This window comes from Anguilla rostrata, chromosome 18 (genome assembly GCF_018555375.3).
Source record: "Anguilla rostrata isolate EN2019 chromosome 18, ASM1855537v3, whole genome shotgun sequence".
Taxonomy (NCBI): Eukaryota; Metazoa; Chordata; class Actinopteri; order Anguilliformes; family Anguillidae; genus Anguilla; species Anguilla rostrata.
The window spans coordinates 9,137,944-9,156,607 of NC_057950.1; the positions used below are offsets into that span (position 1 = coordinate 9,137,944).

Here is an 18,664-nt window from a genome sequence, read left to right on the forward strand (position 1 = left end):
TTCCCTAAGGTCCACGTTCTTTCAAAAGGAAATTACATTTCATTCAATGTACTTACTTTAATGTTGCAGACACATTCAGATACGTCCAATGTATTTAACATAGGAATCGTATTGATGGTGAAAATAAACTGTGATTATAAAGTCATAGACTTATTATTATATATAGACACATTATTATTATATAGACACAGTAAACCCAGCCATACGCTACTCTGAGGTACATTTTTAGTGTTATTTTGGTCCTTGATATCTGAAGTGGGTAGTGGGAGGTAGAGTTTGTCCTCATTAGGCACTTAACTTAAGCGCTGAATTCAGGTAATGACAGACTGAAACTCAGCCAGTTTAGCTTCCTCGGTTCTGAGAACTTATCATGGTGATATCATGGTGAGCTGCCATTTTAATACTCGGGTTGGGATTAGGGATTTCTGGCTTGTCCTGGTCCAACATCGAGGCAGCTAGGAAAAAATCAACACAAAAAGTACTCTTCTTATAGTTGGTGAGTAGAATAAAGAGGTATGCAAGATGAGCTGTTTAATACTTATATATGAACGGGCCTGTACAAGGCAAGCGTTTTATCCGCATGGAGTGCAGAGCTCTGACGTAACATTCACAGCCGCTGTGCAGCTAGCGTCAGGCCACACGTCAAATCATAATCTTTTCTGGAGTTCATATGGTGGCTAATATGACCCTGAGTGAGACTACAACGAGGGGAGGGGGGGGGGGGGATACTTTTCCAGTGTGTGTCCACTGATGTCCGTGTGAGAAATTATTCTTTGTCGCCACAGAAACAGCCAGACTGAGGACGTCCCAGAAGATGAGCGTTCAGCGGGCCAGCAGCCAGGATAACCGTCGTATGAACACAACGATCATGTTTTATGTCGACACCTTTCCTGTGTAGATCATACCCCCGGGTAATTTGGTGCTCATTAGCTCTGATTGGATTGTCGAAACTAAACTGATCAGTGTGGGATTTGCAGATTAAGAAAGCTTGGCCTAATGCCATGACGTCACATTAATCAGGGCCCGCTTGGATCCCCTTAGACACTAAGCCATTGCCTTCTGTTGGCAAGAGCAAGAGGCTCTCTTTCTATTGCCAAGGAGCGAATGATGCTGGTTGACACTGCTGGCAGGACCTGACTCAACGGCTTCTCTGCTACCTTCCTGATTTCACACAAGTGATGTATTTGTGAAAAGAGGAGGACAAAAAAACAAAAAAACGAGACAAAATGGCTGACAAGGGCAGCGTTGAGAAGTACCTTGAGAACAACCCCCAGTTCGCCAAGGAATACTTTGATAAAAAGGTGCAAGCTGACGCCATCAAGGCGGCTTTCTCCCTCGACGTTAAAGAAGCCACCTCGTTCAAAGATGTCAGCCAGATCCAGGAAGCCGCCTTCATATTTCAAATTATCAAAGAACTGCAGAACGAGACCGTCATGGAGAAGACGATGCACAAGGTCCTTCAGAGGATATGCCAGCTGGTCAAAGCGGAAAAGTGCAGCTTTTTCCTGTGCAGGTCCAGGAACGGAATCCCCGAGTTGACCACCCTCCTCTTCGATGTGACCGCCACCTCCAAATTCGAACAAAACCTGGTCAGACCAGACGCCGAGATTGTGTTCCCCACTGACATGGGCATAGTTGGATGGACGGCTCATTCAAAGAAGTCATACAATGTTCCAGATGTTAAAAAGGTACTTGCATCAGACCTGATTTGCTAGCGTGAACTCTGAATACATGTGAATTCTGTCCCAATGGCTGTGGCTTCAATAAATGTTCTTAAAGAGCAATAACTTGTGATAACTTGAGATATCCATGCCATAGTTTTAAATCTGAGTGAAAATTATTTCGAAACACGATAACTCTTGTAGTGTTCACAGTGCATTGTGGTATTTGACTACAAGTGGGGAAAACTGCGAGACAAACTTTTCCTTTCTTGAAAACACCTTTAAAGAAATCATGGCACACTCTCATAAGTTCCCTCAATGAATATTGATAATGTCTACTGAAGGATTGCCTTGAACAGTTGATTCAAATATTGGCTGTAATTCTTTTTATTTTTCAGGATTCTCATTTCAGCGATTTTGTGGACAAGCAGACAGGATATACCACAAAGAACCTGCTCTCTGCTCCACTGATGATGGGAAAGGAACCCATGGCTGTCATCATGGCATTAAACAAATCTGGAGAAAGTCAATTCTCAAAAACAGATGAGGAGGTAAGAGTGATGAGGAGCTATTTTTTTTCTTCCTTAGATTAATAGTGCTCAGAAGTGCCATGTGACAGTACCTCTGAACAGAAACAATACAATGCTATTTTGTACTATATCTTCATTGTACGGAATTAACAGGCGCTATCATTGCATAATGATTAACAAGCAGTAGCGTTGTGTAGTTTAGCAGGTCTTAGTGTTGTGTCGTTTGACAGGCAGTAATCTTGTGTAGTGTAACAAGCAGTTGTATTGTATAGTGTAACTGGCAGTATTGTTTTGTAGTGTGACAGGCAGTAATGTTGTTTAGCGTAACAGACAATTGTGTTGTATAGTGTAACAGGCAGTGGTGTGTAGTGTAACAGGTAGCACTCTTGTGCAGTGTAAATCCAGCAATGTTGTGTAGACAGTGTAACATGCAGTAGTGTAAGAGGCAGTAGTGTTGTGTTGTGTCACAGGCTTTATTGTGTAGTGATTAACGGGCAACTGTGTTGTCATGTGGTTAATCAAATGAAAAGAAGGTCTCCTGCTTGAATGTGGGAAAATCAACCCAAGAAGTCAAGCCTGTGGAAATCCATGTAATTTGCAGCCAAGCCTGTCCGCTTCCCGTCAAAATTATTAGTGCGAGTCATTAAAGAGGCCAGCATTAGACCCTTATCAGTCTGTCCTCTGTTTCCAAAAACAGATCAAGTAGCAAAGTTTCACTGCAGGCGTTCAGTGTTCTAGCCTGCGGTCTCCTTTGGCTCAGTTGGTAGCATTTTGTGCTAACGATGCAAAGGATGTAGGTTCTATCCCTGGGGTCTACATACACTGAAACACTGGAACATACACGCATTCATATACTGCATCATTTTGGGGAGGGCGGGGAAGCTTTTTCGGGTTGGTTTCTAACTGAAGACTTTCAATTACATTCCAGGTCTTCAACAATTACCTTAACTTTGTGACAGTGGTTTTCCAGCAACATCACACCAATTACCTCTACAATGTGGAGTCCAGAAAGAGTCAGGTAGGACCTCACATCCGTCCATTTCGAAGTTTTGTTCATGTGATCTGACGTCCTGTACAGAGGGAAAAATCTATCATCCAGGGAAGCACAAAGTGAAAGGGCCTGTAGTCCTACTGTTTTTCAATGAAAAACCATCACAATTATAAATGTAACCAATTATGGTGTGCTGTTTATCTGCGGTTTATAAGGCAAAAACATCAGAATGCAGATATTCAAGGATCAAATAAATTGTGTAAACATGGTGTGTGAGCCTAGACAATCACACCTTCCCTGTCTGCTTTTAGCCTTACAAAGTGAATAGAGCATCACACAGGTCACTGCCATGTTAACCGCAAGCGATAAAAAACCTGTAATTTGACATGAATGCTTTGTGGCATAAGATTTACAGAAAATGCAAGCTTGCATTGATATTATGGTTAACTCATATGCCTTTATAATAATATTATATGCAAGTGCTGTTAGTCAGATCACAGCCTACATAACTTTCAAGGAATCCTGAATCCTAGATCAGGGCTTAAACATCCATCCTGGCCGGCTGGTTTGTGGCGTGTTTCAGTTTATGCCACTGATTGGCTAAATATTCCAATAATATAAATAAACCCTTGTTTCCTAGGCCTAAACTCGACAGTGATTGGAAGGAAATCGCAAAACCTTACTGGCACAGAACAGTATCTTGAAGTCAGAGGTGGAAAGGCCCGGGGTCAGAAAGTAAAAGTTCTGCCATGTGTTTCTTCCACCAATGAACTCGGCCAGCTGATTTCACTATGTAATTCTACCTCCTGGCTGAAGAATTGTGCTAATTAGAAAATCCTGGAAACTGGAGCAAAATCCTGGGGAGGACTTTTACTTTCTGAACCTGGATTTTTCACCTGTGCCTGTAGTACCGCAGACACACTCCAGGACTTGAAATCTAGATCTCTGATTTACAGCAAAGACTCCGAAACAGTCTAGCTACTGCAAATCGGTTTGCTCCACGACACAGGAAGAGTATTACTCCCAACAGGAAGCTGCTACATGCTAGCATGCTAGCTCACTTACATAACCTCCTGAGACCCAGGAGGGGGAAAAAAGCCCACATTTGTTGCCTAACACAAGTACCTTGCTTGACAAAAATATGTTGCAGTGAAAATATTTTCAAAAAAAGTGTTTATTCTATTATTATTAAATGTCCCTTGTCGTGGAGGTTTCAGCATTGTGGAATATAGGGTTTATGAGGTTAAGGCCCGAGACTCATGTCCCCTACAGGAGACAAAATTGAATTGAGTTCTTGTCATCACAAAACAGAGCCATGGGGCATCCTTTTTATTTATTACTCAGAATACTGAGAGTATAGTGGTGGGTTTTCTTCCTCGTGCAGCTATGACTGCTGCTATGCTCACTGACCAGTCTGGCTTACACTTTGCCTGGCTTTTAAACCGACTGTGTCACATTGCAGCCAGGTTCCAGGTCATCTTTAAAAATCCATGCGCAATGCAAAAGGTAATTTGTGATCATCTTTGTGTATCAGGCATGCCCTGTTTTGAGATTCATGTGTATAAAAGTGTGTCAGTTTGGCACTGAAACCTTTGTAATTGGCATAATTTAGATGCACATAAACGAGGCAGCGCACAGTGCCGCACTGTCCGTGCGTTCCCGTTGCCGTGGGTACTTTGTGAATCTAACGCATCTTCATTTTCTGGTACTTATGGCGGTTTAACGGGCGCGAAAGCACCGAAGATTTTTTGAGGATTCTCGTGCCGAACATCTCCGCCAACTCCGTCTTCTTGTCTGCAGATGTTGCTGTGGTCGGCCAGCAAAGTGTTTGAGGAGCTCACGGACATCGAGCGGCAGTTTCACAAGGCCCTGTACACAGTGAGAATCTACCTCAGCTGCGAGCGCTATTCCGTCGGCCTGCTGGACATGTCCAAGGGGAAGGTGAGTGCGACTTTGAGACGCTGGGGAAAAAATTAAACGTCAAAGCGTTACAGTGTTCGAACGTTGTTATTTCCTGTTCAAGGAATCTGGACTTGTAAGACCTGAGTTCATTACTGGATGATTTTTTTACGCGCAGGAATTTTTTGATGAGTGGCCGATTAAACTTGGACTCGAGGAGCCATACAAGGGCCCAAAGACCCCAGACGGGAGGGTATGTACTTCACCTGACCTTTCTGTTTTTTTCCCCCCTACACACATCAAGCACTCCGCTTACCTGTTTCCCCTTTGCTTGTCTCTTTTTCATTTTTTTGTATAGGAAGTTCATTTCTACAAGATCATTGATTATCTCCTAGAAGCAAAAGAAGAAATCAAAGTTATACCGTGAGTATGGCATAATGGTTGGATGTGGGATACCTGTGGGGTTTCAACCTTGCTGACCTCTGACTACTCCCCGATTCCTGGGAAAATGGTGGATTTTCAGTATTAAATGCTATCTAGTGCTGCCTGAATATGACAAATTCACCGTGCAATATGTTCAGTATTAAAACCCTTCTCATGTGGTAGTGCTCTTTACCTCTTTTATTTCTCTTGTAATATGTTGTAATGTGTACCGTGTTTGATCGAAGCACTAGTACTGTTAATTTAGTCTTAGATATTTTATCAGATAGATATTTCATTTTATCAAATAGATTAAACTGCAAAAGGATGGGTTAATTTATTCAAACCAGCCAGTATTGTACTGGTGCTTATTTGCGAAAATGCCCTCTAAAGTTCGGAGGGGGAAACGTGATCAATAAAAAGTCTTTTGTGGCTCTGTGTGTAAAATGTCTGTTAAAACACTGGAAGTGCTGCTTGTTTACTCGTTATTTCTGTCTCATTTAAAGCAACCCGCCAGCCGACCACTGGGCCCTTGTCAGCGGACTTCCGAGCTATGTGGCAGAAAATGGCTTTGTAAGATCATTTTCACTCAAATACACACGCAAAAAGAAAAAACTAATTGCATTGCGATGATAATAATGCATAAACTTCTGATCACAGGCTTGTTTGTATGGTTTATTATTATTATTATTATTATGTGCCAAAAATATGGTAGCAATATGACTTTTAATGTTTGAGGAATTAATAAAAGCATTGATCCTTGGGGCCTATTCTTCGTTCAGTAGTAAGTTTGTTAAATAATGGCTGTTACAGCAAAATTATAATACAGCTATACTTCACAGGCCAATGTTACACAGAAATTTTATGTACAAATTTTTTATTTAAAGCTTGGATTAGAAATTGCTCAATGCCTGTAATCACTGCTTGCAGCCATACATATGTCGTTTTTTGTATTTAAAATTCCATGTATTTAGATTCCACGTGTGGATTACAGTAAACAGACTTACGTCTAATGTGAAATTCACCTCGTTGACTCTTGGTGTTTATATGTAGATGAAAAAGTGATTTTCCAGAAAAGGACTGGTTAGATATTTTGTGTTCTTCATTTTTGCAGATCTGTAACATGATGAATGCTCCAGCAGATGAGTACTTTGCCTTCCAGGTAAAAAGGTCACTGACTAACACTGTGTGTGTGAAAAACTCAAGAATGTGTAGCTGAATGTTCTGGATCATATTCAGTCAGTTTGACTGCATAAAGCTAATACTTCTTCTTGGAATTTCTTTGGTTGACTGTATAAAGTTATTCCTTCTTCTTGGTTATTCTAGTTATTCTAAAGTTTGGTTAATCCTAAAGTTATTCTAATTTTTCTCTAGAAAGAGCCCGTGGATGAAACCGGCTGGATGATAAAGAACGTACTCTCACTTCCTATCGTGAACAAAAAGGAAGAAATTCTGGGCATCGCCACCTTTTTCAACAGAAAAGATAACAAGCCGTTTGATGAGTATGATGAACAAATCACTGAAGTAAGCAGAAATAAAACCTGATTTATAGATGTAAATTCCCATCTTTCACAGTTAGTTTCGTTTAACTTCCCATATTTAACTGCTAGTTTAATTTAAATAGTTCATATAATTTTACAGAAAATCGCCAGCTTTGTAATGTTTTTTCACTTAGTTGTGATGTGCTGAAATGTTGCACATATTTATATTTATATTGTTTCAGACCCTGACCCAGTTTTTAGGATGGTCTGCTCTGAACTGTGACACCTACGACAGACTGAACAAAATGGAAAACAGGAAGGACATTGCACAGGAAATGCTCATGTGCCAGACCTCCTGTACAAATTCTGAGCGTCAGTCTATCCTGGTGAGTACAGACCACCTCTGAGCTCCACAGTATCCTGGTCTGTACAGACCACTTCTGAGCTCTACTGTATCCTGGTCAGTACAGACCACCTCTGAGCTCCACTGTATCCTGGTCAGTACAGACCACTTCTGAGCTCCACAGTATCCTGGTCAGTACAGACCACTTCTGAGCTCCACAGTATCCTGGGCAGTATAGACCACTTCTGAGCTTCACAGTATCCTGGGCAGTACAGACCACTTCTGAGCTCCACTGTATCCTGGTCTGTACAGACCCACCTGTATCACTTCTGAGCTCCAGCGCTGGCTAGCGAGACAGTTACAGGGAGGCATCTGGCATCGCTGATAAGAGTGATTGATTCCCTGTGTGTTTTCCCTTGCAGAATGCTGAGGAGAAACTTGGCCAGAAGCCAGAGGACTGTGATGACAAAGAGCTGTATAAACTCTTGGTATGGATTTGATTTTACTTCTGGGCCCAACCATTTGCAGTAGAACCTGTACATAACATAACCTAACATAATGACGAGAACAGGCCATTCAGCCCAACAATGCCAACAATGCTCACCATTTTCCTGACTAAGTTGTGCCTAGTGCTCTGATTACCTATAGACTAGACGGCATCTAACACCGTATCAAGCCTGGTCTTGAAAATCCCCAGATTTTCTGCCTGATTTTCATGACTTGGCAAGCTATTCCACACATTGAGCACTCTCTGCATGAAAAAATTCTTGCTAATGTCTGTATGAAATTTACCCTTTGCTAATTTACATTTATGTCTCCTTGTTTTAGTGACAGAACTCAACCTGAAGAATCTCAGTGTAGTTCATTTTGGTCCCCTTTATGAATTTAAAAGTACATGTGTAGTATATATGCATCTTTAACATTCAGTGGAATCAAGAAGTTCAGTTACTTCCTACATGGGAGCATCTACTAAGTTAATGAATTAGGCCTGTTCATCATTTGAAGACCCAAGTTAATGCCTTTTTGTTCTAATCCATTATGGTTGATCAACACTGTTGACTAATTAGAAAATGAGGAAAAACACTCAGACAGCCATGTGTAAATGTTATAGTTTTTTCTTTATTGTACCATAATAATTGAAAATAGTAATGTAAAATAATGTAATGTCTAATGTCTGTGTGTGTGTGTGTGTGTGTGTGTGTTGCTGTCTTGCAGAGAACAAACATTCCAGAATGCAAAGATGTTGACCTGCTGGAGTTTCACTTCAGTGATTTTCCACTGTCAGAGCACGACCTGATCAAATGTGGCATTCGCTGTTTCTTTGAATTAAAGGTTGTGGAGAAGTTCAAAGTACCTGCGGAGGTGAGAGATTCCTTTATAGGAATGTCTAAAATATAAAATCCAAACAGGAATGGTTGAATTACATTACATTACATTACATTACAGGCATTTGGCAGACGCTCTTATCCAGAATGATGTACAACAAAGTGTATAACCATAATTGTTTAATCAAAGTCAATAAGCAACATATGACCTTAAAGGTATAGTTTACTTTGTGGGTTATTTCAGCCCAGACAGTAACTTTGTGCACTGACTGCTTTTTAATATATTCAGAGGAGTTTCTGATGACCTGTCAGGTTGTGCATGCGCTGTAGGAAGTAGTCCTAACTGTAAATAATATTAAATATGCATTTTAAAGAACAGAATAGGGTATTACAGGCCTACATACATACTTGTATCAGCTGTGCCAACTGCTTTGGAGTTGAAATGCATTTTCTTGTAAAGCTGGCAGGTCATGAAGCATCTCTGGATATCTAGACTAGAGATATCCAGATAGAGATATCTTTCATTGCTCACAAAAGCAGTCTGAACCTAAATCTAAAACATGCACTATAACCAAAATAAGATCTAATATACACAATATGTCAAATGGTGTAAACCCAGAAAGTGAACTATCCTTTTATTAGAAAAAAATATTTCAGATATCTGTAATTGTTTGTAAAAGAAATCTTTTAGACAATAATAAACATTATTCTCTCTGCTTCCATGAACCAGACGTTGACCAAATGGATGTACACAATTCGGAAAGGTTACCGTGACATCACCTACCACAACTGGAGACATGGTTTCAATGTGGGCCAGACCATGTTTGCACTCTTAATGGTAAACATGTTTTCTATGCTTTTTCCCCCTTTCGTTGGTTTAGAATGGGCAGTTGAAATGGAAATGATTTTTAGCGTGTCTGAGGAGGTCTAAGCAGCCATTTTAATCCAAAGCTATTTTTATCTGTTATAGTTTGAAACAGTCTTACTTTATGCTGCAATATGGACTTCGTTTAAAATGGTGCTATTTATGGTTTTTCGGAATATATCAAGCTCTAAGAAAATGTCCAAGAACCATTACAATGTAGACAAGCCCAGTACCCATAATGTTCATACTTGTTTATTTGAATGTAATGCTTTGCATAAAGACTTAGGTTGAAACATGCTCCCCTATCCCCTACCCTCTCTTGTGCTGTAGACGGGAACTCTGAAGAAATACTACTCTGACCTGGAAGCCTTTGCTATGGTGGCAGCTGGGTTTTGTCATGACATTGACCATCGGGGGACGAACAATTTATACCAAACAAAGTACGTCTCACTGGGACTCTTTCCTTAAACAATTTACAAACACAAACAATGTGATATTTGCAGTGTTTTGTCTGTTCCTTTCTTCTACCTCAAGCAGCTTAGGCATGCAGGTTAGGTTAACTGGAGAGTCTAAATTGCCCCATAGGTGTGCGTGAGTGAAGGGTGTGTGGGCCCTGCAATGGATTGACATCCTGTCTAGGGTTAACTCCTGCCTCTCTCCCAGTGCATGATGGGATAGGCTCCAGCACCTCCGGTGACCCTGACCAGGATTAAGTGAGTTAGAAAATGGACGGATGGATGGGTCATTTTTTCTGTTGCGTTGTTTCCTGTAGGAGCGCCTCTCCTTTGGCCAAACTTCATGGAAGCTCTATCATGGAGAGGCACCATCTTGAGTACAGCAAGACACTGATGGAGGACGAGGTTTGACCACCTTCCCTCTGGCTGCTCATGGTTGTCGTTTCAGTTGTTTCTGAACATCTCTAATAATTTCATCTCTTCGTTCACAGGCACTGAACATCTTCCAGAACCTGCAGAAACGCCAGTTTGAGACTGTGCAGCACTTGTTTGATGTGTGCATCATTGCCACAGACCTGGCCTTGTACTTCAAGTAAGGCTTGGTTCCGCTTGTCTGGGTTAGCCTTTCTACAGGTGTACATCCTAATGAGGGCCTGGAGAAACAACCAAGCATGTGACCACCTGGGCTGTCAGCCTGAATTTCTGAACTTTTTTTTCATTTGTCCCTGTAGACACACAAAGTTCTGCAATCATTTGCAGCAGTCAGACACGTAACTAACTAGGAATTAATTGAATGATGAACTGTGATGATTGCCACGATTAATTGACTGATTGTTTGACTAGTGGCTTGAAATATAGTTTTTGCTAGCCCTTGGTGGTGAACTGAAGTACAATGAAATAACAGCTGAAACAACCTTGATAGCCCAAATGGTGTCTAATAATGTGAAGTATGCAGCGACATCCATTTGAATTTGTTCAGGATTATGTTACAGTTGCATTTATCTTGAGGAATTATGCATGTGCAATATATGTAGATGGCACAAGACCCTGACATGGATAGTTTTTGATTTCCAGAAAAAGAACATTATTCCAGAAGATAGTTGATAATACCTCCCAAATGACTGACGAAAAAGAAATCACCAACTTTGTTGGTAACAACGCTACAAGGAAGGAAATTGTAATGTAAGTAGTAACTTTTCATTTCCAGTAAAGACCACATTACAATATGTATTACATATTGATAATATACACAGGAATCTAAGCAGATTTTTAGCTTTGCATATTTGCTGTTAAAATGACAAAGGAATTCCTCCCTAGTGCCATTTCTCCCAGTGGTGGATGTGCTTTATTGTTCCTGTTTTTTTTTTCCCATGGGCTGTTGTCCCTCTTTTTAAAAAACGTAAATCAGGGCGATGATGATGACGGCCTGTGACCTGTCCGCCATCACAAAGCCATGGGAAGTCCAGAGCAAGGTAAGTACCGCTAGCACTGCGATAGTGCGAGTTAGCGTCCTGGCTTACCTTCACGTCCTGCTTATCGATAAAGGCCAATCGATAACCTTGTCAGGAATGAACTACGGAATCCATGTTAAAATGTTGAAAACGAATCTAATTACAATGTGGTTATTTTTTAGGTTGCTCTGATGGTTGCTTCTGAGTTTTGGGAGCAGGGAGATCTGGAAAGGAATGTTCTGGATCAGCAGCCTATTGTAAGAATTTCACACTCATCATCCCTTGCACCCTGACTGTGTTCTGACATCACTCCCTATACCCACACTATTGGTGCTGTGATATCACTATCTGTACCTCCACTGTTTGCATGCTGATATCACCCCCTGTACCCACATTTGGACATTGATATCGCCACCTCTGCCCACACTGTTTGGACACTGATATTTCCACCTCTACCTACATTACTTACAGATTGATATCACCCCCTGTAATCATAGTTGGTGGTCTGATATCATCACCTGTATCCCCATTGTGCAATTTTCATCATTTACACACAATTCACATAATGTTTGATCAATGCAATATTTTCACTGATTCCCCATTGTATTTTCATTTCAAAACATATATTACAGCAATATGACCTTTTCAACAATTTTGCTTGTCAGCATAATGTTAGTATCTTTTCAATTTCGTCTTGAAAGGCAGTGTACACAGACATTGCTGTTTCCGTTGTCTCAATCTCAATTCATTACAGTCTTTGTCTAGGAGATGTTGAAGTGCTTGATGGGAATTGTATTTTAATGGAAAATCAAACTACAAATTTTAGGTGAATGTTGACAGACAAATTGCAAAAAAATTTGATAAATTATGCTTAATTATAGTTGGAGTTCCTTAAATAAAATCCCATTGTTCACTTCCCTGTGGGCGGACTGGGTATAGATCTGTGTAGATGTAAATGCTGGTAAAAGTATTAGTCTCTATTGGCTATCTTAAAGCTTACTTAATGGTTTCATTGCTTTTCAGCCAATGATGGACAGGAACCATGCTGCTGAGCTTCCCAAGATGCAATGCGGCTTCATTGATTTCGTGTGTGCATTTGTATACAAGGTAAGTATCAAACCGAGGTGGAAATTTGAGGAACACAATCTACATCATTCCCTGGATCCCCAAATCCTGGCCTAGGCCTTTTAGATTACTCCTTTAAATAAAAAAAGGAAAATTCATGGACTATGATTTAGTCAAAACATATTACTGCATCCACCTTGCTTACTTGAATTTAATATTTCCCACACCTGTTCCGCGATCGCAATCTCAAATTGCAGCGAAATAAAAGATGTTCCCTTAAATTCACATTTAGTTCACGCTTGTAGTTCACATCCACCACTGGGAGAAAATCCTGTCTTACAGGTGTCAGGTATTCAACCTGACCCATAGATAATTGCTGATCCAGGGTTGTTTTGTTCTTGGACACTGTTACTGATTTCTGTAATGTTCATTTCAAACTCGCCTGGGGTGAGAAATTTTGTATAATGACATTAGTTGTTTGCATTTGTAAATGTATATACTTCATGGAATTTCCAGGGGCAGAATTACATTTTTGAAACATATTTAAAGCCCATCTTAATGTTAATTATGGTGATGTGTGTGCTTGTGTGTGTGTAGGAGTTTGCCAGGTTCCACAAAGAGCTCATGCCGATGTTGAGTGGGTTGATGAATAACCGGATGCACTGGAAGGCCCTGGCAGATGAGCATGAAGCCAAGGTGAAAGCCCTGGAAGATCAGAAGAAGAAAGATGAAGGTGGCGACGGTAAGCAACAACAACGCCTATATACATATCTATAAAGTGCTAAGCCTCCTGTGGCAACTTCCATGCTTCAAAAAGAATTCCCATTAAATAACCATCCATGTTTTTCCTCTACTTTTCACCCGTTTCCATATTCACCGTCATCCAATCAATGTGTTTCCAATGAGTGAATATTTGTTACTGACCTTGCATTTGTGCCAGAAAGGTACGTCCTTACAAACTGCAGGACCATCCCGACCCAGAAAGTGAATTAAACGGCTGCTTGTTAGGGCCTCTGTGATGGCCAGGAGGCCCCCTAATTACAGTATTCTAAGATTTATATACATTATTTATAATGTTGGGTTGCTGGGGCCCTCAAATGAAGTCCTGCTTAGGGCCCCTCAAAGGCTCAGGTCAGCTCTGCTGTGCAGCACTTCTGACATTTGTCTGATACGTTCCAGTATGTGATGCATTTGTATGGGGACATTAAACACTACAGCGTTTAAAAATAGGAGGTCCCAAGTGGTGGTTAAAGTCATGTGTCAGGAGTGCAGGCTGTAGCTGGGAGCCTGAAATGGTGTGACATCACCAGAGAGACTTCTAGTGCCTGTAGTGCAGTGGTCTGCTGAGTGTGGACTCATCTCACTGCACAGTATAATGCGATTCAACTGTAAATTCAAATTGTGATTCAACTGTAACGAGGGTTATACATGGCCATTAGGGACCCACACGTACGCTGTGAGACTTAATTTAACACCGAACGCCGAACTGTGCGTTCAGTTTGTGGGCGAGCGTGTTGGAATGGGACCCGTGTTCCTGCTCCAGTGCTTCCTGTCTGGTGAAGGGCGGCACAGCACGGACTCGAAAAGGCTAAGCGGGGTGATTGCTAACGAACTGCTTATGAAAGCGGCAGTTGGGGAAAGGGGCGTGACGTGTTGTGCGCGGCGAGGGTGAGCGAACCGCGGGCGGTCGTGCTGAGCGTAGAGTGCGTGAGGTGGGTCTAGAACGCGGCCAAATTACACCTTTCTCTCTTTTCTCTTTGAAATAGGCGAAGGGGGGAAGTCAAAGACCTGCACCATATTTTAGACGAGCCCCTCCTTCATCGCTCTGAGAGAGGAGAGAACACAGCGCCGCAGAGGAGGGACATGTGTGAGCCTGGATTGTGACAAACGCTGTAAATTACATAGAGTACATATTTACACACCATCCACCCGAGGTGACCAAAGGACAGCTGTAATAAATGATACATTAAAAATACAATTATACATATCTGTAGCAAATTAGCATTGTACCTGACATTTATTTTTGAAACTACAGAAATTATTTTCTTAAAGATGTTCTTAAGTAAAGTACCTCCTGGCAATCAATTACCTTGCACAAGTTACCCTAAAATTCCTTTCAAATAAGACAAACAAGGACTGATTGAAGTTAATGTAATTGCAAGCTTTTAAGACATCTTGGAGGGACCACAGGAATCATCGGTATGTACTAGTTGTAAATTGATGCATCATTGATGAATGTTTTGAACTTTGACGATCAGTTATTGCTGGAATTGTTATCACAAACCTGATAGTGCACTAAGTTATGAGAGAGGGGTTATGAATGCCTTTGAAATAAGCAACCGGAGCCATGTTGGAGTTCACCTGTATTCCCATTCAGGTCAGAGCTCTGTGGTAAGAGATAACGTCACATACTGTCCGTCAACATGTCTTCAGTCCATCGCGGGGTCATTTTTGATATTTTGACGGCTCATTTTTTGAAGTCTTCGAATTATTTTGCGATGAGATAATACAGCATGTTTTTGTTAAAAGTGGTTGTCAATGCAATAATGTAACCTTGTCAGTGAAAGGTTCAGTCATCTTGAATGGAGATGTCCTCATCATTCCCTCAAATAATTTTAAATGTAATGTTTTCCTAAATATTATGCACAGATAAAACATAGCGCTTCCTTTGTATATTAAATGTTATATATTGCAGCACACCCAAAACACAAAGTATCTATGTATATAATTTGGGGTATGTGCAAAAAAGGAATACATTTCTGATATAATTATGTCTGCTTGCTCTAAAAAGAGGTGCACCATTTTGTGTGTTTCATCCCACTGTATACTTGTACAATTGAACTAGAGTTGTTAAATTAGCCATATTTAAAGACACACAAAGCTTTTATTCTGTAATACCTGAGAACACAAAGTTCCATCACTTTGCAACTTTTTTTTCATTGATTCACTGAACAACATGCAACATGTTGTTATGACCACAGGTAAGATTGCCCAGAATTATCAGGGAATCCAAATTCAATACGATACGAAAAAATATAAATATAAATAATAGATTCCATGTGTATTGAAGCGTATGTCTCCGGATGGATAAGTCATTTTTTTCTATTAAGGATGACGTCATGAAGGAAGAATGCCCACCAGCCCCATAAGTTCTATTTTCTAGAGGCGAACACACTTATTGTAGCGTACTGTGCGTCACCTCTCTTATCCAGTGGATGCTAGCGATGAGCTAATCCAATAAGTCTTGCTTTAGGATGTCAGTAGCCTAGATTATATCGGAACTTTGGCCCACAAACTGATTGATAATCACCTATCTTATACAACGTTTTATGAAGGGCTATAACTTCCTTCATATAAGTTACAGAAGCCTTGTCAGAGTAATACTGGATGCCCCTTTGGTTTTGGAGTCCATTCTGATCACGGTGGTTACTTGATGCACGCTCCCTCGATGAGACGCCAGTCCACCTCAGGGTTTATCGTACGGTCCATCTCTGACATTGGGGGACTTCTGTTGTGTTTAAAGTCTTTGTCATGATTTGAATGGGGACTGAATGCACAACCTTCTGGTGCCAGATGGATACTGACCGAAGGACATTGTAAACACAGCCCATTTCAGGTTAATACAGTACCTGTGTACTGTTTTCCCCATTTATAAATGCTTCATTGAATTCCCGCCTTTGCATATGTTCAGAGTACTTACTGAGTGGCACCCTACAGAATGTGAAAGATGCTGTCACATGCATTGGGGTCAGGATCCTATAGGCATGTGCATTGGGGTCAGGATCCTATAGGCATGTGCATTGGGGTCAGGATCCTATAGACATGGGCATTGGGGTCAGGATCCTGTAGACATGTGCACTTGGGTCAGGATCGTACGGTCTTATGCACTGGCGTCGGGATACCACATTCAGGTAACAATTCAGGAAACAACTACATTTCTGTAGTGATGTATGGTACTGAATTGCCGTACTGACTATCCATTCATATGGTACGTAACTGCCGAACAAGGTAGTACAGGCATCTTCAAAAAGAAGCACTGCTGTCTATTCATGTTATAAAATGTAAACTGGAAATAAATAACTTTCAAATTCACTGGGATCTTGCGTTTCAATTTCTGCAACATATCATATGTCATATTGGGAAACTGCATCAGGATATGCATTGAAAAGTTACTGGCAATTGTTCCAATAGCAACAGTAATTTTCGCTTATACCAAATCGAACAAGGTCCTGTTTACAGCTTGTTGCATAACACTATGGACTAAGGTGTAAATAACCGATAGCACTCAAGACTTATATATAGCACAGTGAGATTACCCCCTTAGGCCGGATTGATGAAACAAGCTTATATCCCCAGAAATGGTTCTCTAATCCAACTGCTCCAAACGTCTCTAAACTCATACAGCTATATGAATTAAACCAAAAATTATGGGTCACCCCCATTTAAGTAAAAAAAAGAATTTTGGTTGGGGGGATTTTGTGGTGAAAAATGATAATTTCTTCTCAAAATATTTGTCAGATATTTCACACAAATCCCCCCACCCTTCCCCCCAGGTGGTAGATAGCAAGATAATCAGCACCTAACATGCTCACAAAGAAGCAAACAGTCCATAACTTAATACCTTATCAAAGCTAGATATAACTACAAGCTCATTGATAAGTAACTATCAATATCATCTAAAAAGTAATAATTATTCCTTTTACGCTGCTCATTTTTTTTCTTTCTCTTTCAGTTCCTTGAATCTTTTGTCGCATAACTATTTTTTGATACTTTGGCTTAGAAATGGATGGGTTTGGGAATGTCCAAGGGTTAAAAAAACAATGCAAAATAAACCAAGATATGTACTTGGATGAAAAATCCAAATACGACTGCGAGGTACTTGAACAGTAAAATGAATAGTTCATCTATGTTTTCAAGGTTGGAAATATGAATGACTCATGTCACCTTACCACTTGAAAGAGAATATTCAAAGACACTCCAGTTTACGTCCTACCTGGCCCTTTGTGATCAAGGTTTTCTCCCAAGTTACTCTTTGTTTTAATTAAGTTTAAACGAGGAGAAAGAGTATAAGTGTAATCTGAGATTAAACCTGTGATTAAATATTTACCATGAACCTTAGACTTGTCTTGGCCAGCTGGATACAGGTATAATTACTTAATTAATCAATCAGTTACAGATTAAATTGGCTAATCTTTAATCCATAGCAATTGGAGTGTCTTGGCTACCCACCTACACTGATTGGTTCCAGCACTCCATAAAGGTTTAGTGCTTTAGGTAGAAGCACCACGCCATTGGCCCAACATTGCAATTTTTCTCCATTTATCCCTGGGATCCAACTTCCATAAGCAACTTTAAAGTGAACCGTAGCGATTTACTGTTACACAAGGTGAGAATCCCACCGTTCTGCAATCGCAGAGCCTCGACTCAAAAACCCTGTTCGTACTCATGTCCACGCGCATGACTGGCAGATGCCTCCCTGGCTCCTGGTGTCTTAGGGCTTGTCACGCTATCAGGTAACCCGGCGACGGGCTAGGCAGGGATCTGAGCCGGACGTGTTTAGCAGTTCATTCCGTTGTGCATTTAGACCGCCAAAGGGTCGGTGGGAACGTCACCGCTAAGCTCGGAACTGAAGTCTGGGGAGATGCGTCCTGACAGATGGTGTGCAAACATTGCAGGTCAACTTTGGAGGAGGAGGAGGAGGAGGAGGGAGGGAGACCGCCTTCACTCAGCTGTCCCCCTACATCCCCACCCCCAGAGAAAGCCCCCTTCACAGGTCATATGGAGGGGGAGGAGCTTCAAGAGCATTAGGGACAAACCCAGAGACATCGAAGAAGGAAAAAAAAAAACGACCACCTCGTCACCCCCCACAGGAACATGACCAGTAAATGCTACAGGTGGAAGGAGATATTGGAAAAGATGGTGAGTATCAGTTTTGTCATAAAATTACATACTAATACAGTTAAATGTGGGACGTTTGAGGGAAAATATACTATTTCCCATAAAAGATTTGTTTTGGTTGAAAGATTTTAACTGGTTTATAACACAGATGGAATATGTTTAAATATGCGAAACATTTGAACTAATGTTCAAACATTTAACAAAATGATAATTTTGGTAACAAAATTACAATTAAAGGATAAGGTCTCTATACTTCATAAACATTTGTACTACTAAACCC

The 18,664-nt window shown here is 40.8% G+C and overlaps 1 protein-coding gene across 1 annotated transcript; it reads left to right on the forward strand.

Moving 5' to 3' along the window:
• The first annotated feature begins 799 nt into the window (after positions 1-799).
• LOC135245223 (cone cGMP-specific 3',5'-cyclic phosphodiesterase subunit alpha'-like) lies at positions 800-18,294 on the forward strand. The gene is made up of 22 exons (XM_064318140.1): positions 800-1,688; positions 2,060-2,212; positions 3,120-3,209; positions 4,983-5,123; positions 5,260-5,334; positions 5,440-5,504; positions 6,008-6,074; positions 6,616-6,663; positions 6,876-7,025; positions 7,225-7,368; positions 7,748-7,813; positions 8,541-8,687; positions 9,381-9,488; positions 9,846-9,955; positions 10,288-10,375; positions 10,462-10,562; positions 11,045-11,152; positions 11,379-11,442; positions 11,604-11,678; positions 12,445-12,528; positions 13,084-13,228; positions 18,242-18,294. Exons 1-22 carry the CDS (start codon positions 1,227-1,229, stop codon positions 18,292-18,294), a joined length of 2,544 nt encoding a protein of 847 aa, XP_064174210.1. The 5' UTR covers positions 800-1,226.
• The last annotated feature ends 370 nt before the right edge of the window (positions 18,295-18,664 follow it).

Bases quoted from the DNA above. Each gene is read 5' to 3' on its own strand.
- LOC135245223 (XM_064318140.1), top strand. From the start codon at position 1,227: ATGGCTGACAAGGGCAGCGTTGAGAAGTACCTTGAGAACAACCCCCAG. The intron at 2,213-3,119 runs GTAAGAGTGATG...ATTACATTCCAG, and splicing joins TCTCAAAAACAGATGAGGAG to GTCTTCAACAATTACCTTAA. The intron at 11,153-11,378 runs GTAAGTAGTAAC...AACGTAAATCAG, and splicing joins ACAAGGAAGGAAATTGTAAT to GGCGATGATGATGACGGCCT.